Source organism: Salmo salar, chromosome 09 (assembly GCF_965601325.2).
Source record: "Salmo salar chromosome 09, fSalSal1, whole genome shotgun sequence".
Classification (NCBI taxonomy): Eukaryota; Metazoa; Chordata; class Actinopteri; order Salmoniformes; family Salmonidae; genus Salmo; species Salmo salar.
The window spans coordinates 18,784,945-18,802,934 of record NC_138299.1 but is presented as its reverse complement, the minus strand read 5'-3'; the positions used below and the strand labels follow the sequence as shown (position 1 = coordinate 18,802,934).

General features: G+C 40.4%; 2 protein-coding genes across 11 annotated transcripts; one reads left to right on the top strand and one right to left on the bottom strand.

The window, feature by feature from the left end:
• Positions 1-607: 607 nt before the first annotated feature.
• Positions 608-10,293, bottom strand: LOC106610895 (transmembrane protein 50A). 2 transcript variants are annotated; one of them, XM_014210560.3, is made up of 9 exons: positions 10,279-10,293; positions 7,898-8,020; positions 6,640-6,712; positions 2,484-2,594; positions 2,273-2,385; positions 2,072-2,139; positions 1,763-1,855; positions 1,575-1,635; positions 608-1,475 (listed from the first exon to the last, which is right to left on the bottom strand). In XM_014210560.3, exons 3-9 carry the CDS (start codon positions 6,661-6,663, stop codon positions 1,430-1,432), a joined length of 516 nt encoding a protein of 171 aa, XP_014066035.1. In that variant the 5' UTR covers positions 6,664-6,712; positions 7,898-8,020; positions 10,279-10,293; the 3' UTR covers positions 608-1,429. The 2 variants fall into 2 exon arrangements, with proteins under 2 accessions (XP_014066035.1, XP_014066037.1); XM_014210562.3 differs by lacking the exons at positions 6,640-6,712; positions 7,898-8,020; positions 10,279-10,293 and adding an exon at positions 5,739-5,977.
• Positions 10,294-10,402: 109 nt separating this feature from the next.
• rsrp1 (arginine/serine-rich protein 1) lies at positions 10,403-13,722 on the top strand. 9 transcript variants are annotated; one of them, XR_014378714.1, is made up of 6 exons: positions 10,403-10,700; positions 11,145-11,745; positions 11,891-12,069; positions 12,347-12,522; positions 12,728-13,219; positions 13,350-13,722. XR_014378714.1 is itself a non-coding variant. In XM_014210558.3 (5 exons), exons 2-5 carry the CDS (start codon positions 11,145-11,147, stop codon positions 13,506-13,508), a joined length of 1,020 nt encoding a protein of 339 aa, XP_014066033.2. In that variant the 5' UTR covers positions 10,403-10,700; the 3' UTR covers positions 13,509-13,722. The 9 variants fall into 9 exon arrangements, 1 of the variants encoding a protein (XP_014066033.2); XR_014378713.1 differs by having other exon boundaries at positions 12,725-13,219; XR_014378712.1 differs by having other exon boundaries at positions 12,700-13,219.
• The last annotated feature ends 4,268 nt before the right edge of the window (positions 13,723-17,990 follow it).

Sequence of the window (17,990 nt, the reverse complement as noted above, 5' to 3'; positions counted from 1 at the left end):
GTGTCCTTTGAATTAGGTTATGTATCTTATCAAGGGCTGTCCGATTTGTCACCTCAGGCACCAGGGAGTTTCTACAGTACAAATGTGTTATTGGACTCACTGGAGGATTGTGGGTTAAACCACAAACCTGTTCATTCTTGCTCAGGTTTTCCAAAATTGAATTTTTGGAGGCCACCACAGGACAAGAAATGCTTTGGTGACCAGGCCTTCTGGGAGGTAAGTAATCAATGATGAGTGAAATGCTCTGTTTGTATCAAACAGGTTTTTAAAAATCCATGCAGTTTTATATCAAGCAATACATTTGTGCCTCTTGAAGTTATGCTGTCTAACCAAAATCATTATTTGGCAGTTTCCCAACCAAGCGGTGCCAAATTGAGATGTTGGAAGATAAAAAGGAGACAAAGGTCTCCAGAGATGCAATGTATAATTTCAACCATACAATATTCCCATGAATCTCCAAAATCATTGTTTTTGTTATTTCTTAGTATGTGAAAACTGCACTGTAATATACCATTGTGATTGTTTTGTGTGAGTCAAACTTCAAATATTAGCCAAGAGAACAGAGAAATTGAACTGTGAGAGCTATGCATAAAGACTCATCTCACACTTGTTTTACATTTTCTATTTAATGCTGCCATAGTTGTTCAGGTTCAGTGATCTCACAGTTTGGTTACCATACAAGTACTGTAAATGTATAAGCATTGCAGTCAAATACATAGTCAAAGAACAGAGATGGTGGTCAGAGCATCGAAACCTCGGAATCAAATCCTTCCTTTAAACTACAACTTGAGTTATGAACCATCAGATTATGGTTCAGTAGAATGGCTTAATTACAGACCCCAAACCTCGACAATAGGAAAGACAAATTGCTCACATTCGAGGTTAAATTCTTATCAGTAAATGTATAGTAAGAAAATAGGCTATTTACAAGACTAACCCTCCCAAAGATGTGTCATGTCCCCCCCCCCCTCTGATGTATGCCCTGATCAGAAAGCAAAATATTTCTAAACATTATTAGTGCACAAATGTGTATTGTAAAAAAAAAAAATAATAATAATAATCTGCTCATTTATTATTTTGCAAGGCTTCCAAGATAAATAATGGAAGGAGGTAAATTATTGTAACAGAATGGCTCCACACATTTGGAGTGAAGACACCTAGATCCCATTACAAGAATTCAAAAGGAAAGAACATTGAATTAAAAGATGAACTGCAAATGATGCTTTAGTAAAATGTACATTTGTACAGCAAGAACCAACCTACTTATAAATTAAACAAGTTAATCTAAAAAGCAAAAATATAAAGTCATTATATAAAGTGAATATTTTCTAACGCTTGAAAGACGGAAGGTAGTGTTTTGACAGGCCAAAGCGTACACTACTGTCTCATACAACAAGAGAACAGATTGTGTGACAGTTACCAGAAACCATTACTGCCACAAGTCTTCAGTGCGTCCAAACTTAAACACCAAGCCCCTGGAGGAAAAGATTGGGGGTTTATTTAGAGAAAAGAACTATCGTAAACATTGTGTTCTATAATACTAAGGTCAAACATAAATAAAACGTAATACTTACCCAAAGAAAATGAATGCATTTTGGAAGAAAACCGCAATACCAGGATACACAACAGGTTTCTCTGTAAACAGAAAAAATACCTTTATCATTCTTTACAATGTTTTGCACAGTGATGGTTCAATGTCGATGAGCTATTTGTTTGGGGTACATAACAACAAGCACATGCTGAGTGGGCATGCTGGACTTACTGGGCACTACGAAGCCTCCAAACAGGATCCACATGGAAGCGATGAGAGAGCCGAACGCCAGCATGAAGCCAATGAAGAGCCACACACGAGCTCCTGCAATCAGTGGTACAAAGAGTTGGGAGGGATTCATTCGTGTCTGAAGCTCCAAGTAAGTCAAAAACGGGGCCCCCAGAATTAGGTAAATCACGTTACTGCAGAGGTCAAAACAATACAAACATATACAGCAAGCAATGCCGCTCAGAGCTGAACTTATCTACATCAATCTGCATTTAGAGCCAAATCCTAACTTCCATTCTCTCATACACATACCTGTCTGCCCAATGCAACCTTCACTGTAGCTGTCCCCTCTCACCTGGCCATTCGAGACAGCATTGATCCTAGATAGGTACCAAAGACAAAAGTTGAAAGAGTTGAATGTATTTTCAAGGAAGATTTGAACAGACAGTTCCTGAATTAAAATGGGACTGACCCCAAACCTGTCTGACACATTCCCAACACAGCATGACTTACATGAGAAAAGCCACAGTAGCGATGACTCCACAGGTGTGATAGGCATGATGGAAGACTGCCTCATCTGGATATTTCACAGCTGCATCAATGATTATCCACCAACCAGTGAAAAACTGCAAGAATATGGGTTAAGATTTAGGCAATATGCCGCCGCCTTTTCCTCTTTACAGTGATCTAAAGTTTTCAAATGTAATAGCAGAGTAAAACCTACCAGGACTCCAGCAGCTATAGATGCCATAGTGTTTCGCCTCTCTCCCCAGTCCACATTGCACTCGCAGTCTCCGCACCGGACGCTGTCCAAAAACCCTGACATGGTTCTGAGCTGAAAAGTGAAGGGAAAAGGAGTAACAGACACATGCAGGGATGGAGTTGACTACTACAGCTAGGTAGCTAATTACAGTTCATGTATAATGCCTGCACAATGAATAAATGCACTTTTTCCATCAAGAAAATATCCTAAACTCTGATCAAGCAATTGGTAAAATGTTGCACAGAGACTAGTTTGTGAGATGACAGATGCCAGGCACCCACTCCACGCATACAGAGTAAAGGTCTTCAAAACAAATAAAATCCCAATAAAAGAAAAGGTTTCAGAGAGGATTCAAGACAGACGGGTGCATCTGACAATTGATGCAGTTGCGCAGAATAAAAACAAAATGGTGATTCAACTCAAGTTTAAAACAATTCACTAATACAGATTATTACCAAGTGCTAAAACAATAATCAACTAAAATATTCACAAGTTGGACCCATTCCGAAATCTATCCTTGGCTTTCCCACCCGACAGTAATAAATGTATTTATTTTTAAAAAATGGAGACCCGCTCCCAATGGACCTGTGGACAGTCATACTCGATCCGAAAAGGCCCGTGGAAAAACAGACCAGTGCCGGTTCGGATCCGAAGACCCTTTCAGATCCGAGAGTATAAAGAAACCGACTGGGCACCATCAATAAACGAGCAATATTGGCCAAACTATCCACAGTTACTTGTCCTTAACTGCCAATAACACATTACAAAAAACTGTTGCGTTTCGATGTGTAACAAATTCAAAACTTTATAGCCCATTGTTTTATTGGTTTTTACTTTCCTAAAATAATAATTGTCTACCTCAGTGTTCAGCTGTCAGAGATTCGGTCATTGCATGCATACAGACCTATCAGCCTAGGCATCCACTGTATGATACTAATATTTAAAATATAAAAAGTCCTAGCCATAGCTTAGGCCTAGCCCTAGAGAAACCAAGAGAATGATAAGACATGCCAGCGTCATGTTCCTGACACCAAAATGCATTCTGTCAAACATCCTTTCTGAATTTAAAAGTAATCCTCAAATGAATCATCTAGTTTTTCAAAAGTATCTGATTACAATATTTTTGCTGGTAACGTAACGGATTAGTTACCGTTTTTGTAATCCCTTACATGTAATCTGTTACTCCCCAACCCTGATTGTTAGATTAAAAGGAGTAACTCTGGTATGCCTAAAACATTCTTCCTCCCCTCAAATTCAACTGTCAGAGTCAGTTGGAACGCCAGTATGCACTGCCTTCATACTGTACTAGCTAAGCCTAGTAATAGCCATACCACACCAAAACTTCACAACAGTTTCTTAACTTTATTAGGGTAATATCAAAAGTAAGTTAAGTCATTGTTTATAGGGAAAATGCAAACAGGTTATTATATTGCGGCATTAAATTAAGTACTGCATCTAGCCCTCTGCTTTTTCCTTTTCATTGTTTGAGTGCAAGTAACCCTATAGTAGGCCTACCCGTAATTATATTATATTGCAGCAAAAACATTACAGTTGGACCTTAATTTGGCCAAAGAAAATACTCAACAGAATGAAACACACTTATTGCATATTTAAAGAACTGGTTAAACCTTCAGAAACGTTTTCAACAGGCTAGGCCTATAATTGCAGCAATTACCAAAGGCGGCAAGTTCCTACCATAGGCCTACCCAACAAACGACAGAAATAGGATAATGATATTAATTTCACAACAGGTCTTCTTTTAACCTATTTTAAAATAAATACAGAGCACAAAATAAAAACAGAATAAACTTAATTTAGAAAATGTCTCAACAAAATGAAAAACTATTTTTTGATATTTAAATAACTGGTTTAGATTTGTAAATAGGATTAAAATAATGACATACAATAAAAACGAAAATAAATACAAGTTCAAAATTGCATCAAACCTGAATAGCGGGTTGCACACAGTAAGTACACTTGGCCCAAATGACGTTATCCTCATCTTTGTCCACAACAATATTACAACTTTTCCCCAAGGAGGACATTCCCCTTTTCACTATACTCTTAATAAGTTGTATTGAGTCGCAATTGGCTTACACAGATAGGAAGCCTGCGCAGTTGGCATTACCTCACAAATTAAATGAACAGAGGAAGGATCCAAATCGGGTCCAGTCAGTAAATAACTTTTACCCAGACCAGTGCTATTTATATCAGACCCGAGACAAAAAATCAAAATGTAGGACCTGGACCTTCTCCCAGGCCGTTTCTCGGAATATCTGGTCTGTTGGACCCGTGAAGACCTCTAATAGAGAGACATAGTAATGACGTATTTTTGTAGGCACCAACTCTGCCATGGTTCGTTGCATGGAGAAAATTGGATAAACGCGAAACATAAAGTCTGCGGTAAACACAGGTTTCGGAGATCTTATACGTTTTGTTCTACGAGATAATATTCATCAGCTAACGTCACTTTGTGTGTATTTTGAATAATTTATAAAATCACATAAAGGCTATGACATTCATAAAGGGCATGTTAATTGACTGTTGTTAACCCAGATAACAAAACGTATAAAATCGCCTAAACCTGTGTTAACCTCAGACCTTTTTTGGCTGAACGAACCAGAGAACTCGTTTCCCGGATTTTAGGACTACAAGGACTTCATGGGACATGTAGTCTAGCTATATTTCCAACAGCTTAAAACTGCGACAGAGGAAACGATTGTTAAATTGGCAAGGGTCTGCTATCGATCCTTGGGCGGTCCCAACTCCGAGGTTAGGATTTAGGTAGGTACCGCACAAGGATCACGGCTCAGTATAACCGAGCTTTCAGTGCTAAGGATTCACCTATTTAACACCCCATACATGTTTTTACCCCTATCCGTGTGATAAGTCAGTTCGAGCGGAGTTAACAAAGAACAATGTTGACGCTCTCAAGCACGAAGAATCACCCGAACAAACGTTGTTTTCAGGAATCACACTAATTATGATAATTTACGTATATATCGATAGCTAATTATTGTTTCAAATAAATCAATACTGCGACATTCCCATGTGTTGGTTTGATCGCAGTCCATTGTTCAAAGCATTTCCTTCCTTGAAGGATCCTTTGTGTTGGGACGCAACGCACGACCCAGTAGCTCAAACTACAACATCTCAACGGCAATAACAAACACACATTAGAAATGATACTGTCACCTAATATTCAGAGTTAATTACCTTTTCTTTTTGGGGTTCGTTATGGAACCCCTAGACGCCGTTTATTAGCCTATACTTTGCTTCTGAGAGAGCTGAGACACGCGCCTGCTCAGTTCACTTTCCACGCCTCTTTGATGTTGGATGCGCCAATGCCATTATCAGTTGCGCATTTTTGTAGATCGGCACAATACTATACTCACCATAGATTGTTCCATGTTCATCAATTCAGTAGATTAAATACCATACTTAAACGTACGTTTTAATTGCACTATTTTATAATAATAGTAAAACATTTTAAAAAGACAATTCATAGAGCTATGTTCAGTCAGGATAATCACTATGGGCCAGTGGGCATACAGTGTAAGCTACTGTAACCAGTCACTGTCTGCATCTTTCTGGCATAGTAGAGGGGAAACCATTGGTTGGAGGATTGTTTCATGACTTTCCATTTCCATGAGACAGTCACATGAGAGATCACAAGTGTCATATGACTTGCATTTCTTTCTTTTTCTACCCTTTGGAAAAATATATATCATGACTAGAGCATCTGAATGTATAGCATGATTATGATATAACGTTTCTGACAATGTTTACATTCATCTTTATTAACATCAGGTTGTCAGTACATGGGAATGAAAGGTTAAAACAAATGCCTGATAATCACAACTTTTTGCATGTCATTTTCATAAAATACAGCTGTAGTACTTTCCATAATGGTATACCATTGTTTACAATAACAATAATATTCAGATATGGCTGAAATACTTAAGTTGCTAAAAAGCATATCAACTCTAGAAGGAGTGCCTTGGGAGTCCAGCCGTTTTCACTCATGCCCTGTGACTCAGAAACTGTCTCAAAAGTAATAAACAAAGGGAGGTGTTGGTGTCATGATGTGCAATCTCATTGCAAAAGATTGTCTTACCTCCAGTGTAGTAACCCCAGGCATAGGAGAACCTGCTGGTGACCTAGATTGCTCCCAGCACAGCTGCAGAAGTCTGAGAGGTAGAGGGGTGAGTGATTGGGTAACAGAAGAAAGGGGAAACAGAGTGAGGGAAGTAGGACAGAGAGCAATAGTCAATAAACTGTAAAATTGAGAAGATTCTGAATCATTTTGTTGCAACGCCAGTGAGATGTGGCCCTTATTGGTATGTGCTGTTGGGTGTGTAAAGAGGACAGATCAATGCAACAGACAGGGCTGTCAATTATCATCCAGAGAACATGGCATGACACTCCCACGTTGCTTACTTATGTGTATAGACATTATATGAATGGAAAAGGTGTGTACAGCCGTAGTTATATAGGATTAGTCTTGGCTAGAATACAGCATATACATATGAAGTGGGTAAAACAGTATGTACATTTTATTAAAGTGACCAGTGTTCAATGACTATGTAGATAGGGCATCAGTCTCTAAGGTGCAGGGTAGAGTACCGGGTGGTAGCCAGCTGGTACCAAATAAAATACAATTTTATTGGTCACATACAGTACACATGGTTAGCAGATGTTATTGTGAGTGTAGCGAAATGCTTGTGCTTCTAGTTCCGACAGAGCAGCAATATCTAACAAGTAATCTAACAATTCCACAACAACTACCTAATACACACAAATCTAAGTAAAGGATAAGGTACTGGACGGAGGTCGGCTAGTGGTGACTACTTAACAGTCTGATGGCCTGGAAATAGAAGCTGTTTTTCAGTCTCTCCGTCCCAGCTTTGATGCACCTGTACTGTCTTCTAGATGGTGGCTGGGTGATACATCATAATAAAAAGTAATACTTTTTAAAAGTTAAAATCCAAATCTTTATGACAAGGCCACAGAGATCCTATTGAATTAATAGGGATTCTACATGTAATTTGATGATTAAGCACGTGCATACATAGGATGTCCCGTACTGGGAAGAAATTACATCTACTTTCACCCCTGCTTATTATCAAAAAATGTCACTGTAATGATAAACCTTCCATTAGAAGTGTTAATATCTATCAGTATTAACACAGAAATAAGGTGAAAAGTGCACTGTGTGTGAGTTGACAAAATAATTATATTCAACTAGGTAGAGATGCTCTGTGAGGCAGTAGCATGCAAAATGTGAGACAGGTTTCTGAAAGTGTATGTGAAACCAATGTGTGTGACAGTATAAGTGATGTAACCTGGTAATGTTGGTTAATGTGGATACGTACTGGATAGACAAGAGCTGCAATGTTCTGGAACACAAGCCACTGAGGTTACACCTCTAGTGTGTTCTGGTGGGCCCTCTGGATGCAGTTGAGCACCTGCTGCTTGTCACTGTACATGGTAGGGTACTGCCCAGGAGGAGATACAAAGACAGATAAGTACCATATTTCTCTGAGCTCCTTCTTGTGCCAGAAATTAGGGATAGTATAGTATCTGTGTACAACAACTGCATAATCACCGTTACGCTTCGAACACACCGACAGCGTAATTGTGCAAAATAGTATGCAGCAGCATCATCTGGATATGTATGCAACAGAAGTTCAACATTCACATTCTGCTACCATTTCTGTCAAGCCATCTGTGCATATGTTTGCTAAATCCAATGTATGCACCACACCGAACACACTGCCTCTGCAACGCAATGCTGCAAGGCAAACGCAGCGTTTCATTGGAAATTAATGTAATTCTGGTGTACCAAAATGCAATGACGCTGTCGGTGTGTTCGAAGTGTTATACCCTGACTACACCGCTGGCGTCACGTGCGCGAGCATTGCAAAATAAATGTAGAAATCTATATTATTCAATTATAGCACCCACACTGCTCGCGTGCTTCTGCGTTGCCATGTGCTAAATAGAAGACAGTTCTATTTGTGACGCAGATCCCGCTGCAAGTCCTGCCTCTCCCATCTCCTCATTGGTTTATAGAAGCAGATACCCACGTGCCATCTCCTCATTGGTTATACCCACGGGGGTGATTGAAAGACAAACTGTGTTGTCAGTTGTGGTAATAATATGAAAGTTTAGATGTCAATCACCATTAAGTTCAAAGAAGAAAAAGCCTGGAAGGAGGAGAGATGACTAGAAACGATTCAGTTGACCGTTTTATGTGTGGATTAATTGTCGGAGTAGAGGACCTTGTGCATTTCAGGTAAAATAACTCAATGTTTATATCCCAGGACAAATTAGCTAGCAACAGCAATCAAGCTAAATAGGACAAGTTAGCTAGCTAGCTAAATTGCCATAAATGTTTAATGCTTTTTGGCCTGTCCCCAAATTCATATAATTAGTTCTGAGTTTGTTTTGATATTTTAACCTGCGTGTCTTGATCACGTTTGTGGGGGCAGAAAATCAATTTGTGCACGATGGCGGCCGGTTTGGGTACAGTGTAATACCTGAGATAAGAGGAAACAAATGTACACATACCACATGCATCATCAGGTGTCCTGTATTTATACTGCACTAGCTAGTTCACTTCTATGCATTTTTCTTGAGTCCCAAGTACATTGCCCCATTCAAGTCTACTCATGTCTGGCTAAGGCAAGAAGTGACTGACTGACATTGCATGGAGCTCCCAATTAGAGCAGGATTGGAAATTGTTTTTTAAATTGTATATATTTAACTAGGCAAGTCAGTTAAGAACAAAGTCTTATTTACAATGACGGCCTACCCCTGCCAAACCCTAACAACGCTGGGCAAATTGTGCACTGCCCTATGGGACTCCCAATCACGGCCGGTTGTGATACAGCCTGGAATCGAACCAGGGTCTGTAGTGACACCTCTAGCACTGAAAGAGTGCCCTAGACCACTGTACCACTCGGGAGCATCAGATCATTAGGCTATGTTCCAGACGGTTTACAGGGTTAAAATATAGGTATCTGGCATTGCAGTGCAGTTATTCAATTTTCGCACCATTTGACAGTTACATTATTTACTTACCGTCACATCGTATTTCTTTCTGGCAGCTCCAACTTTATTACTGAGATAACTCAAGCATGGATCCATGCTATAGAGTTATGTAAATATGACATATCCGAAGCTTGATTGCACCAGCTCTAGAATTTCCATTACAAAAGAATACAGGAAAATCCCAACTAACCTCCGAGTGTAAACTGCGTTTGAGTGCTAGTCGGAACTACAGTACTCAGAAATATCCGACTTGTTAACTGGTTTAACGCGGCACGTGTATAACTACAACCAGAATGTCCCAGTCCCGACTAGTATGTGAACGCAACATTTTTATTTATTTAACTAGGCAAGTCAGTTATGAGCAAATTCTTATTTACAAAGACAGTGGAATCAGGGGCAGAACAACAGACTTTTAGCTTGTCATCTCGGGGATTTGATCTGGCCCAACGCTCTAACCTCTAGACTACCTGCCGCCCTGCTTATGCCGAGGCTAAATAAAGGTTGAATAAAAATAAATACATCAAAATGGTACATAGTATGCTGTTTTCTCGCGATACATTACTTTCTCGTTGTGTTTAGTACGCTCCATATGTTTTATACAGTCTACTGATCTATACTACTATATGGTTTGCTTGCCAGTAAACACAGACAAAATAATGTTTTACTGCAACTCCAGTGTATTGAAGGTTTACAAAATCACCTGTTCAGCTCACTTCGTCGTCCTGTGGAAAGAGCGTAGAATATGCGCAGTGTCTGTTGCAAACTGACCCTCGTGAACAAGCGGAACTTTTTCAACTGGGAGGGGGAAGGTGAGGGCAGGGTGGAATTTTCCAGAACGACACTCGATGACGTAGGCATTTTGTGTGGCTAGTTGTTTGGTCAAGCAACAGACAGATATATTTCAGCCGTTGATACTTAGCTAGCTAGTTTAAAACTCGACGTTTTCATCTAAATTGAATCCTAAATTTAATCATTTGCCAGGTTTCTCTACGAATATTACATTGAAACATTTACATTTCATATCGAAATTGATTGAATTTCATTACATTATCTAGTTTACTAGCAGAATCCGATTCCTAGCGCCGCGGCCGAGTTGACTGAATTCAATAAATTCGCATTACGGTAAGTCGCATGCGGGTAAGCTACAATTAGACTATGAAATACTGTAAAGACCATACAGGTAATTATTTGATAAAACGTTATATCCTGCCCAACCACATTCAGAAATTGACGTAATTTCAACAACGTCTAGCTAACTACTAGCAAGGTACAGTAGTTATAGCTAACATTCTTCCTATATGGAATTTTCCACAGTTGTACTAGCTAGTCCTACTCCCAACAGTTGTCAGTATAGTTACGCAATTTTGTCAGAGGTATCAAATCATTGTTATGCAATTTCAGGCAGATCCTATTTAAAAACATTGATGAGACGTTACACAAGACGCATGTTTATGGTAATTCATGTTAGATATCTAACAATTGTACACAATTTTGTTAAATAGGCTAACTCCTTCCAATAACATAAATTGGATAGTCATTTACTTTTATTTTATGTTTTTATTATAGATGCACACCAAGAAGACCGATGGGAAGGATTCACATGTTCAAATGGCCCAGCCCCCTCTGAGTGAAGGGATAAGTTTGATCTTTGATCAGGATGCCCAATCCAGCTCTTCCAGTTCTCGTTACGCATCTAGAAGTAGTCATACCAGTAGCCAGTCCTCTGGCTCTAGACGACAAGTTAAGCGAAATAATGCTCGTAGGAGACGTCACAGGTCCTCCACCAGTTCTTCGTCCTCCAGATCATCCCACTCATCCAACAGCAGCCCTCGGACCCGTCCCAGGTCCCGATCACACCCGCGCTGCCACAGAGCCTCCTCCAGCTCACGCTGCTGCCGTGAACATCGACAGGCCCATGGACATAGGCGCCACCGCTCACCATCACGCTGTTACAGGGCCCACTTACGCTCCTACAGCCCTTCTTCTTCCCCAGAGAGGCCGCACCGCCACAGTTCCCGGTCCAGATCAGCCAGCTGGAGCAGGGTTCATAGGGGGTTTGTGGGCAGGTACAAGTGCAGGTTTTCTGGATCACCCAACAGAAGCCACAAGACCTACACGAGCCGCTCCACATCTTCAGGACGCTCAGTCGTCAGCCTCAGTATAGAGGGTAAGGCTTTTATATATATATATATATATATACATACACACACACACACACACTTACTTTTCATTTTTGCTAGAAGTTAATAGACTTATAATCAGCATTAGACCTCTTTGTGTTGCTGTAAATATGTCCTGTTTTCTTTCCTCAGAAAAGGGGGAACTCAGGACTATGAAAGCCAATGCCACCCAGGCACTGGGGATGGAGCAACTGGACCTTCCTGAGAGTGTGAAGCCCATGGAGGAGCAGCAACTGAAAACCAGACTAGCCACACCAGAACCAGAGGAACGGGTGAGACCAGAGCCACTCCCTCAAAAGAGTCTATCACAGGTGGGTGTTCAGGGAGATTTGATAATGTTGAACATACCGTCTATGAACATGACACACACAGAAGAAGCCTAGCAATTGAAATTGCTCAAAGTTCAGCTGTTGACGTCATAACCGTACTACCTAGGCCATTTTAAAACACAGTCTGGAGATCTTTCCCTACCATGTAGTCTGAACTTCAGGACTTCTGATTCTGTCTTCTGTGAAACTGCTTGTCTGTTAACTTTGCACCTGTCAGAGAACACACTTGCTCTGTTTGTATTTATTCCTGTTTTTGTAGATCACATGACAGTGGTCTTCTCTCCACGGCCCCTCGGATTAGGAGAATAAGAGGGCAGTCATGTGACTTGGGTGATGTCATTGCGTTTGTGTGAAAAGGTTATCTGATTAATCTTGTCATGCTCACAATGCCAATGCAAGTCCAGTAGCAGGAATGGATTGTTTTGTCCAGCAATGGTACATTTAAATTATCTCACTGACTTCATGGCTTACCAATTCAGTTTGTAATGTCCCAATTCATCACCTATGCTACTTTCTCACACAGATGGATAGATACAATTAAAACATACTGACAATACTCCACATTGATAGAAATACATTTTTAGAACTCTGAATATGTGTGTTTACTTACAGTTGAAATGGGAACATTGTTATTTAGCAGAGTCTCCCTCCCACTCTCTGAAGAAGCGCAGGCGTTTGGACTGCGTTATTGTGACTATTCCTGACAAGAGAACTTTAAACAGATGGCCAACTCCCTTCGTCCGTATGCCAAAGATAAGTTGGTAATACACAAGTGGTGTTCAGGATGGGGTTTGGAAAACTGCACCATCATGCCACTCAAAGGATTTTTCTTTCTATAGTGTTTTGTTTGTTCTTAAAGCTACCCTTGTAAAAATCACATAATGAACAGATGCCTAGCTTTGACATCAATGAAGCAAGGGTGCATGGGAACTGCAGTTTGTTGAAACTATAGACAAGTGAGCTATTGCTCATCTAGGAGAATGTATTTGTGTTGATGGGGAGACCTGAAAACAGCTGATCTGATTTTTACTCGATTGTTTTCTCTTTGCAGCAGAACAGTGACATAGAGCCTGAGGATGCACCAAGCCCTAATATGTCTCCCAAGAAAAAGATGATCTCATTCAGTATTCATGTAAGTGATGCAAGTATTTAGTTTAGCAGAAAACATGTATTTGACAATGCCTAGAATTTTCCTTGACGTATTTGGGCGCCACACTTAAATTCTATTGGATTCTGTGTTTCTTTTTCATTTGTTCACACAGAATTCAGTGGCCAAGCCCACAGCCATTGTTGCTTCCACCACATCAAAGGTAGCACACAGAGTGGAGAACTACACAGCGAGCAGGAACCCCTTTGGTCACTGGGTCCCAGTCAGAAAAACGTTCCAATCCTCCTTTTCTCGCACTTTGCTCCAACACTAACTTGCCACATCACGCTAATGTGTTAAGAGTACATGGACAATGTAAATACTGTATATCATTTCTACAGGGGAGGTTTCGGCGATCTGATCTTATGGTCGATGATTTCTTTCAGATTTAATTTGAGTTAACTGGGAAGAACAGAATATTTCAGATGGGGTTACTTTTTTGGTGTCTGATGCTGATTAGTGATTCAATAAAGACACTTGAAATTAAATTCCTTGTTCATTGACTTTACTGTGTCCTCTCAGTCATTACCAATACGGGAATTACTTAATGTTTGACATTGGTCCCACAGGCAAAACATTTTAGTGGTCCCCTTGGCGGTGGAGAGAAATTTGCAACTTTGAAGCACTGTTTCTGCAATTCAACACATTTACCCATGGGGCAGAGAGAGCATTTTGGATTTTTTAAATACATTTCATGCGATTCAACTAATTTTGCTGTGGGGTGGAGAGAACTTGGCAGTTTTAACGATACTTCCCTGCAGTTATACAGTCGTGGACAAAAGTTTTGAGAATGACACAAATATTAATTTTCAGTCTGCTGCCTCAGTTTGTATGATGGCAATTTGCATATACTCCAGAATGTTATGAAGAGTGATCAGATTAATTGCAAAGTCACTCTGCCATGCAAATGAACTGAATCCCCCAAAAAACATTTCCACTGAATTTCAGCCCTGCCACAAAAGAACCAGCTGACATGTCAGTGATTCTCTCGTTAACACAGGTGTGAGTGTTGACGAGGACAAGGCTGGAGATCACTCTGTCATGCTGATTGAGTTCGAATAACAGACTGGAAGCTTCAAAAGGTGGGTGGTGCTTGGAATTATTTTTCTTCCTCTCAATCATGGTTACCTGCAAGGAAACACGTGCCGTCATCATTGCACAAAAAGGGCTTCAAAGGCAAGGATATTGCTGCCAGTAAGATTGCACCTAAGTCAACCATTTATCAGATCATCAAGAACTTCAAGGAGAGCGGTTCAATTGTTGTGAAGAAGGCTTCAGGGCGCCCAAGAAAGTCCCGCAAGCGCCAGGACCGTCTCCTAAAGTTGATTCAGCTGCGGGATCGGGGCACCACCAGTACAGAGCTTGCTCAGGAATGGCAGCAGGCAGGTGTGAGTGCATCTGCATGCACAGTGAGGTGAAGACTTGGAGGATGGCCTGGTGTCGAAGGGCAGCAAAGAAGCCACTTCTCTCCAGGAAAACATCAGGGACAGACTGATATTCTGCAAAAGTTACAGGGATTGGACTGCTGAGGCCTGGGGTAAAGTCATTTTCTCTGATGAATCCCCTTTCCGATTGTTTGGGGCATCTGGAAAAAAGTTTTTCCGGAGAAGACAAGGTGAGCCCTACCATCAGTCCTGTGTCATGCCAACAGTAAAGCAGCCTGAGACCGTTCATGTGTGGGGTTGCTTCTCAGACAAGGGAGTGGGCTCACTCAATTTTTCCTAAGAACACAGCCATGAATAAAGAATGGTACCAACACATCCTCCGAGAGCAACTTCTCCCAACCATCCAGGAACAGTTTGGTGACGAACAATACCTTTTCCAGCATGATTGAGCATCTTGCCATATGGCAAAAGTGATAACTAAGTGGCTCGGGGAACAAAACATAGATATTTTGGGTCCATGGCCAGGAAACTCCCCAGACCTTGGATCCCATTGAGAACTTGTGGACAAACAACAAACTCCAAGCATTGCTTATGCAAGAATGGGCTGCCATCAGTCAGGATGTGGCCCAGAAGTTAATTGACAGCATGCCAGGGCGGATTGCAGAGGTCTTGAAAAGATGGGTCAACACTGCAAATATTGACTCTGCATCAACTTCATGTAATTGTCAAAAGCCTTTGACACTTATGAAATGCTTGTAATTATACTTCAGTATTCCATAGTAACATCTGACAAAAATATCTAAAGACACTGAAGCAGCAAACTTTGGTCATTCTCAACTTTTGGCCACAACTGTACACATTTTGCAGTGGGATGGCCAACATTTTCCAGTAAAATTGCATGACTAAAACCTCAGCAAAAACATCAACTAATTACAGATTTTGAGTTCTTAGATTCATTCTGACTTTTAAGGAAGCGATACTGGCTTTGTTCCTATGGTGTCTCATGGGGGACAAACATCGGTAACTGCCACCGAACCACACCCTCAAGACTGAAATCTTGTTTTTCATAACGAGTAACATGGAAATAGATTTGGTGCGTTCAGTTGCTCTTTAAAATGAATTTCCTGCAATTCTACACATGCCATGTTCATATATTGAGTGAATAACAAAAACAATGGGGGGGGTCCCCTGGATGTCAGGGCCCCTGGGCACGTGCCCAGTCTGTAATTCGGCCATGATTACCGCAGGGTTAAGATAGCTGGCTAGACTAACCTAGCAGTCAATAGAATGGGGTAATTGAGTGTCGGTGACTGAAATAACGAGGACACTGCTGATGAACTACCACATTTTTTAAATTGCACGTTGTGTATTCTACTGTCCTAACTATAACCCTAAGGTGAGACCAATGACGTATATAAACCATGGATTGCTGATGCTATGTATTGGCCAATGAGAGGCTTTGAAGCCACCGGTGTGCCATACTGGCACTCAGAAAAGCAGTCCTCCACACAGGGATGAATGGAATTTAATTTCATGTAATTACTGTACATGTATTTTTGTTGTACTAGAGATGGTAATATTAGTCAATTAAAATAATTATACTTGTATACATTTTTATATCTTTTCATTTGTAAGTTTAGGTAACATAATATAATTTAAACATATGCATTAAGGCAGGGTGGTCAAACTCATTCCATGGACTGCCTGGTTTTTGTTTTTTCCTTTCAATTAAGAACCAGGTGAGGGGAATTCTTTACTAATTAGTGACCTTAATCAATCAAGTACAAGGGAGGAGCGAAAACCTGCAGACACTCGGCCCTCCGTGGAATGAGTTTGACACGTGCATTAAGGTGTCTAATAGAATAAACATGGCAAAAAGAAATGTAGGCCTTAATAAATGCTTTTCTAGAGCTTCCTAAATTGTTTTTACAATGGTGGGGCAGTGCCAAGGAGGTGCTGTGGCTTCAAAACAGTGCCCCCTGTCAGTCATTTAGTGTTCATATAAATCTTTGGTTAAGACCCTGTCTGACTTCCTTAGGGTTGGGGGCCCTAAGCGACTTATGCCTAGAAACGGCACTGGCTGTGTGCATACTGCAATATGACATCATTTTAAAGTATAGCAGAATCGAATCAAGGTTTCCTCCAGTATGAATAGTGTCTTGATGTGCTCCTGCTGTTATATTAGTCAGCTGTACTGCAAACGTTGACCACATAGTGTCATAGTTTCACCACTGAAGAGTGCTGCAGAACTTGTGAATCCTAAACACTAAGAAATGAGTGACACTGACAAAGCTAGTTTAGTGATGGAATTGCGTTTGGTGGTTAAAGCTGCAATCAGCAGTAGAAACAATAACGAAGTGTTTTCCCCGCCATTGTTTAGGTAAAAAACCGAGGGATGGGGCTGGAAAAATGTACCACTCTCAAATTAATAGACAGCTGTGGCTGTAAGGACTGACCATCCATGATATCAAAATGATAGTTTTAACCATATTTTTAGGCTGTACAGTATTTGTTTACATTTACTTTGTTTACAAACATTGGAGTAAAACAAGCTTATATTTTGGGTTCTGATGGAGCATGACAGTTGAACTAAGCTCATGAGGCATTTATAAGTTATATTTGTCAAGAATCAATGGGTACATATTATTCATTTGTAAGTAAAAAAATAAAAAATTAATGTAGCAACTGCTGATTGCCCCTTTAAAGCCAAGCTAGTTTTAGTAATTGATTGGGGGACAATTGCTATGTTAGTGATTTGAGGTCTGAATTAGACCCCCTGTACAAAAACAACTTGCATAGCTTAGCTTGTTATATCACCTACCTGCAGCAGTTGAGCAACATGGCCACCTCATGTTGTGGTTTTAATGAATGATTTACTCAGGCTCAGATTTCATAGTGTAAAAAACTTACATCATCCAGAAGTCACGGCCACACTCATAGAGCAGTGTTTGTGAAGGTGGTTTTGGCAAGTGGCAAGTGAGCTGAAAGCTCTTTGTTCAAGTAGAGAACTCAGACGTGCGCTAAATGTCTGTGCTTTTTTGAACATGTTCTCTCCTGAGTTACCTGAGCGAACCCAAAGTGTCATTATGGCTTGTGAAACTTGCTCGTAGTCAGATACTTTCCTTCAGATGCATCTTACCTGAGACTCAGTAAGCCTATTATTATGACAAGATCTTGGCGTATGTGTAAAATGAACTTATACATTTACCATCAACTGTGATTTTCAATGTTTATCAATCAATTGGGAAGTAATACATTAAACCACAATCCCATGGCTTGAGGTTTAAATCTGATATTCCCATGTCATGCCACACAATCAAAGATGCCACACTTCAATAGAGTACATCCTTAGCAACAGTCTTCCTGTCTCT

Coding starts and splice junctions, on each gene's coding strand:
- rsrp1 (XM_014210558.3), top strand. CDS start 11,145: ATGCACACCAAGAAGACCGATGGGAAGGATTCACATGTTCAAATGGCC. Junction 12,070..13,138: donor CTCAAAAGAGTCTATCACAG/GTGGGTGTTCAG, acceptor TTCTCTTTGCAG/CAGAACAGTGACATAGAGCC. Junction 13,220..13,349: donor TGATCTCATTCAGTATTCAT/GTAAGTGATGCA, acceptor TTGTTCACACAG/AATTCAGTGGCCAAGCCCAC.
- LOC106610895 (XM_014210560.3), bottom strand. CDS start 6,663: ATGCCTGGGGTTACTACACTGGAG. Junction 2,595..6,639: donor CTGGGGTTACTACACTGGAG/GTAAGACAATCT, acceptor TTCACTTTTCAG/CTCAGAACCATGTCAGGGTT. Junction 2,140..2,272: donor GCTACTGTGGCTTTTCTCAT/GTAAGTCATGCT, acceptor GTACCTATCTAG/GATCAATGCTGTCTCGAATG.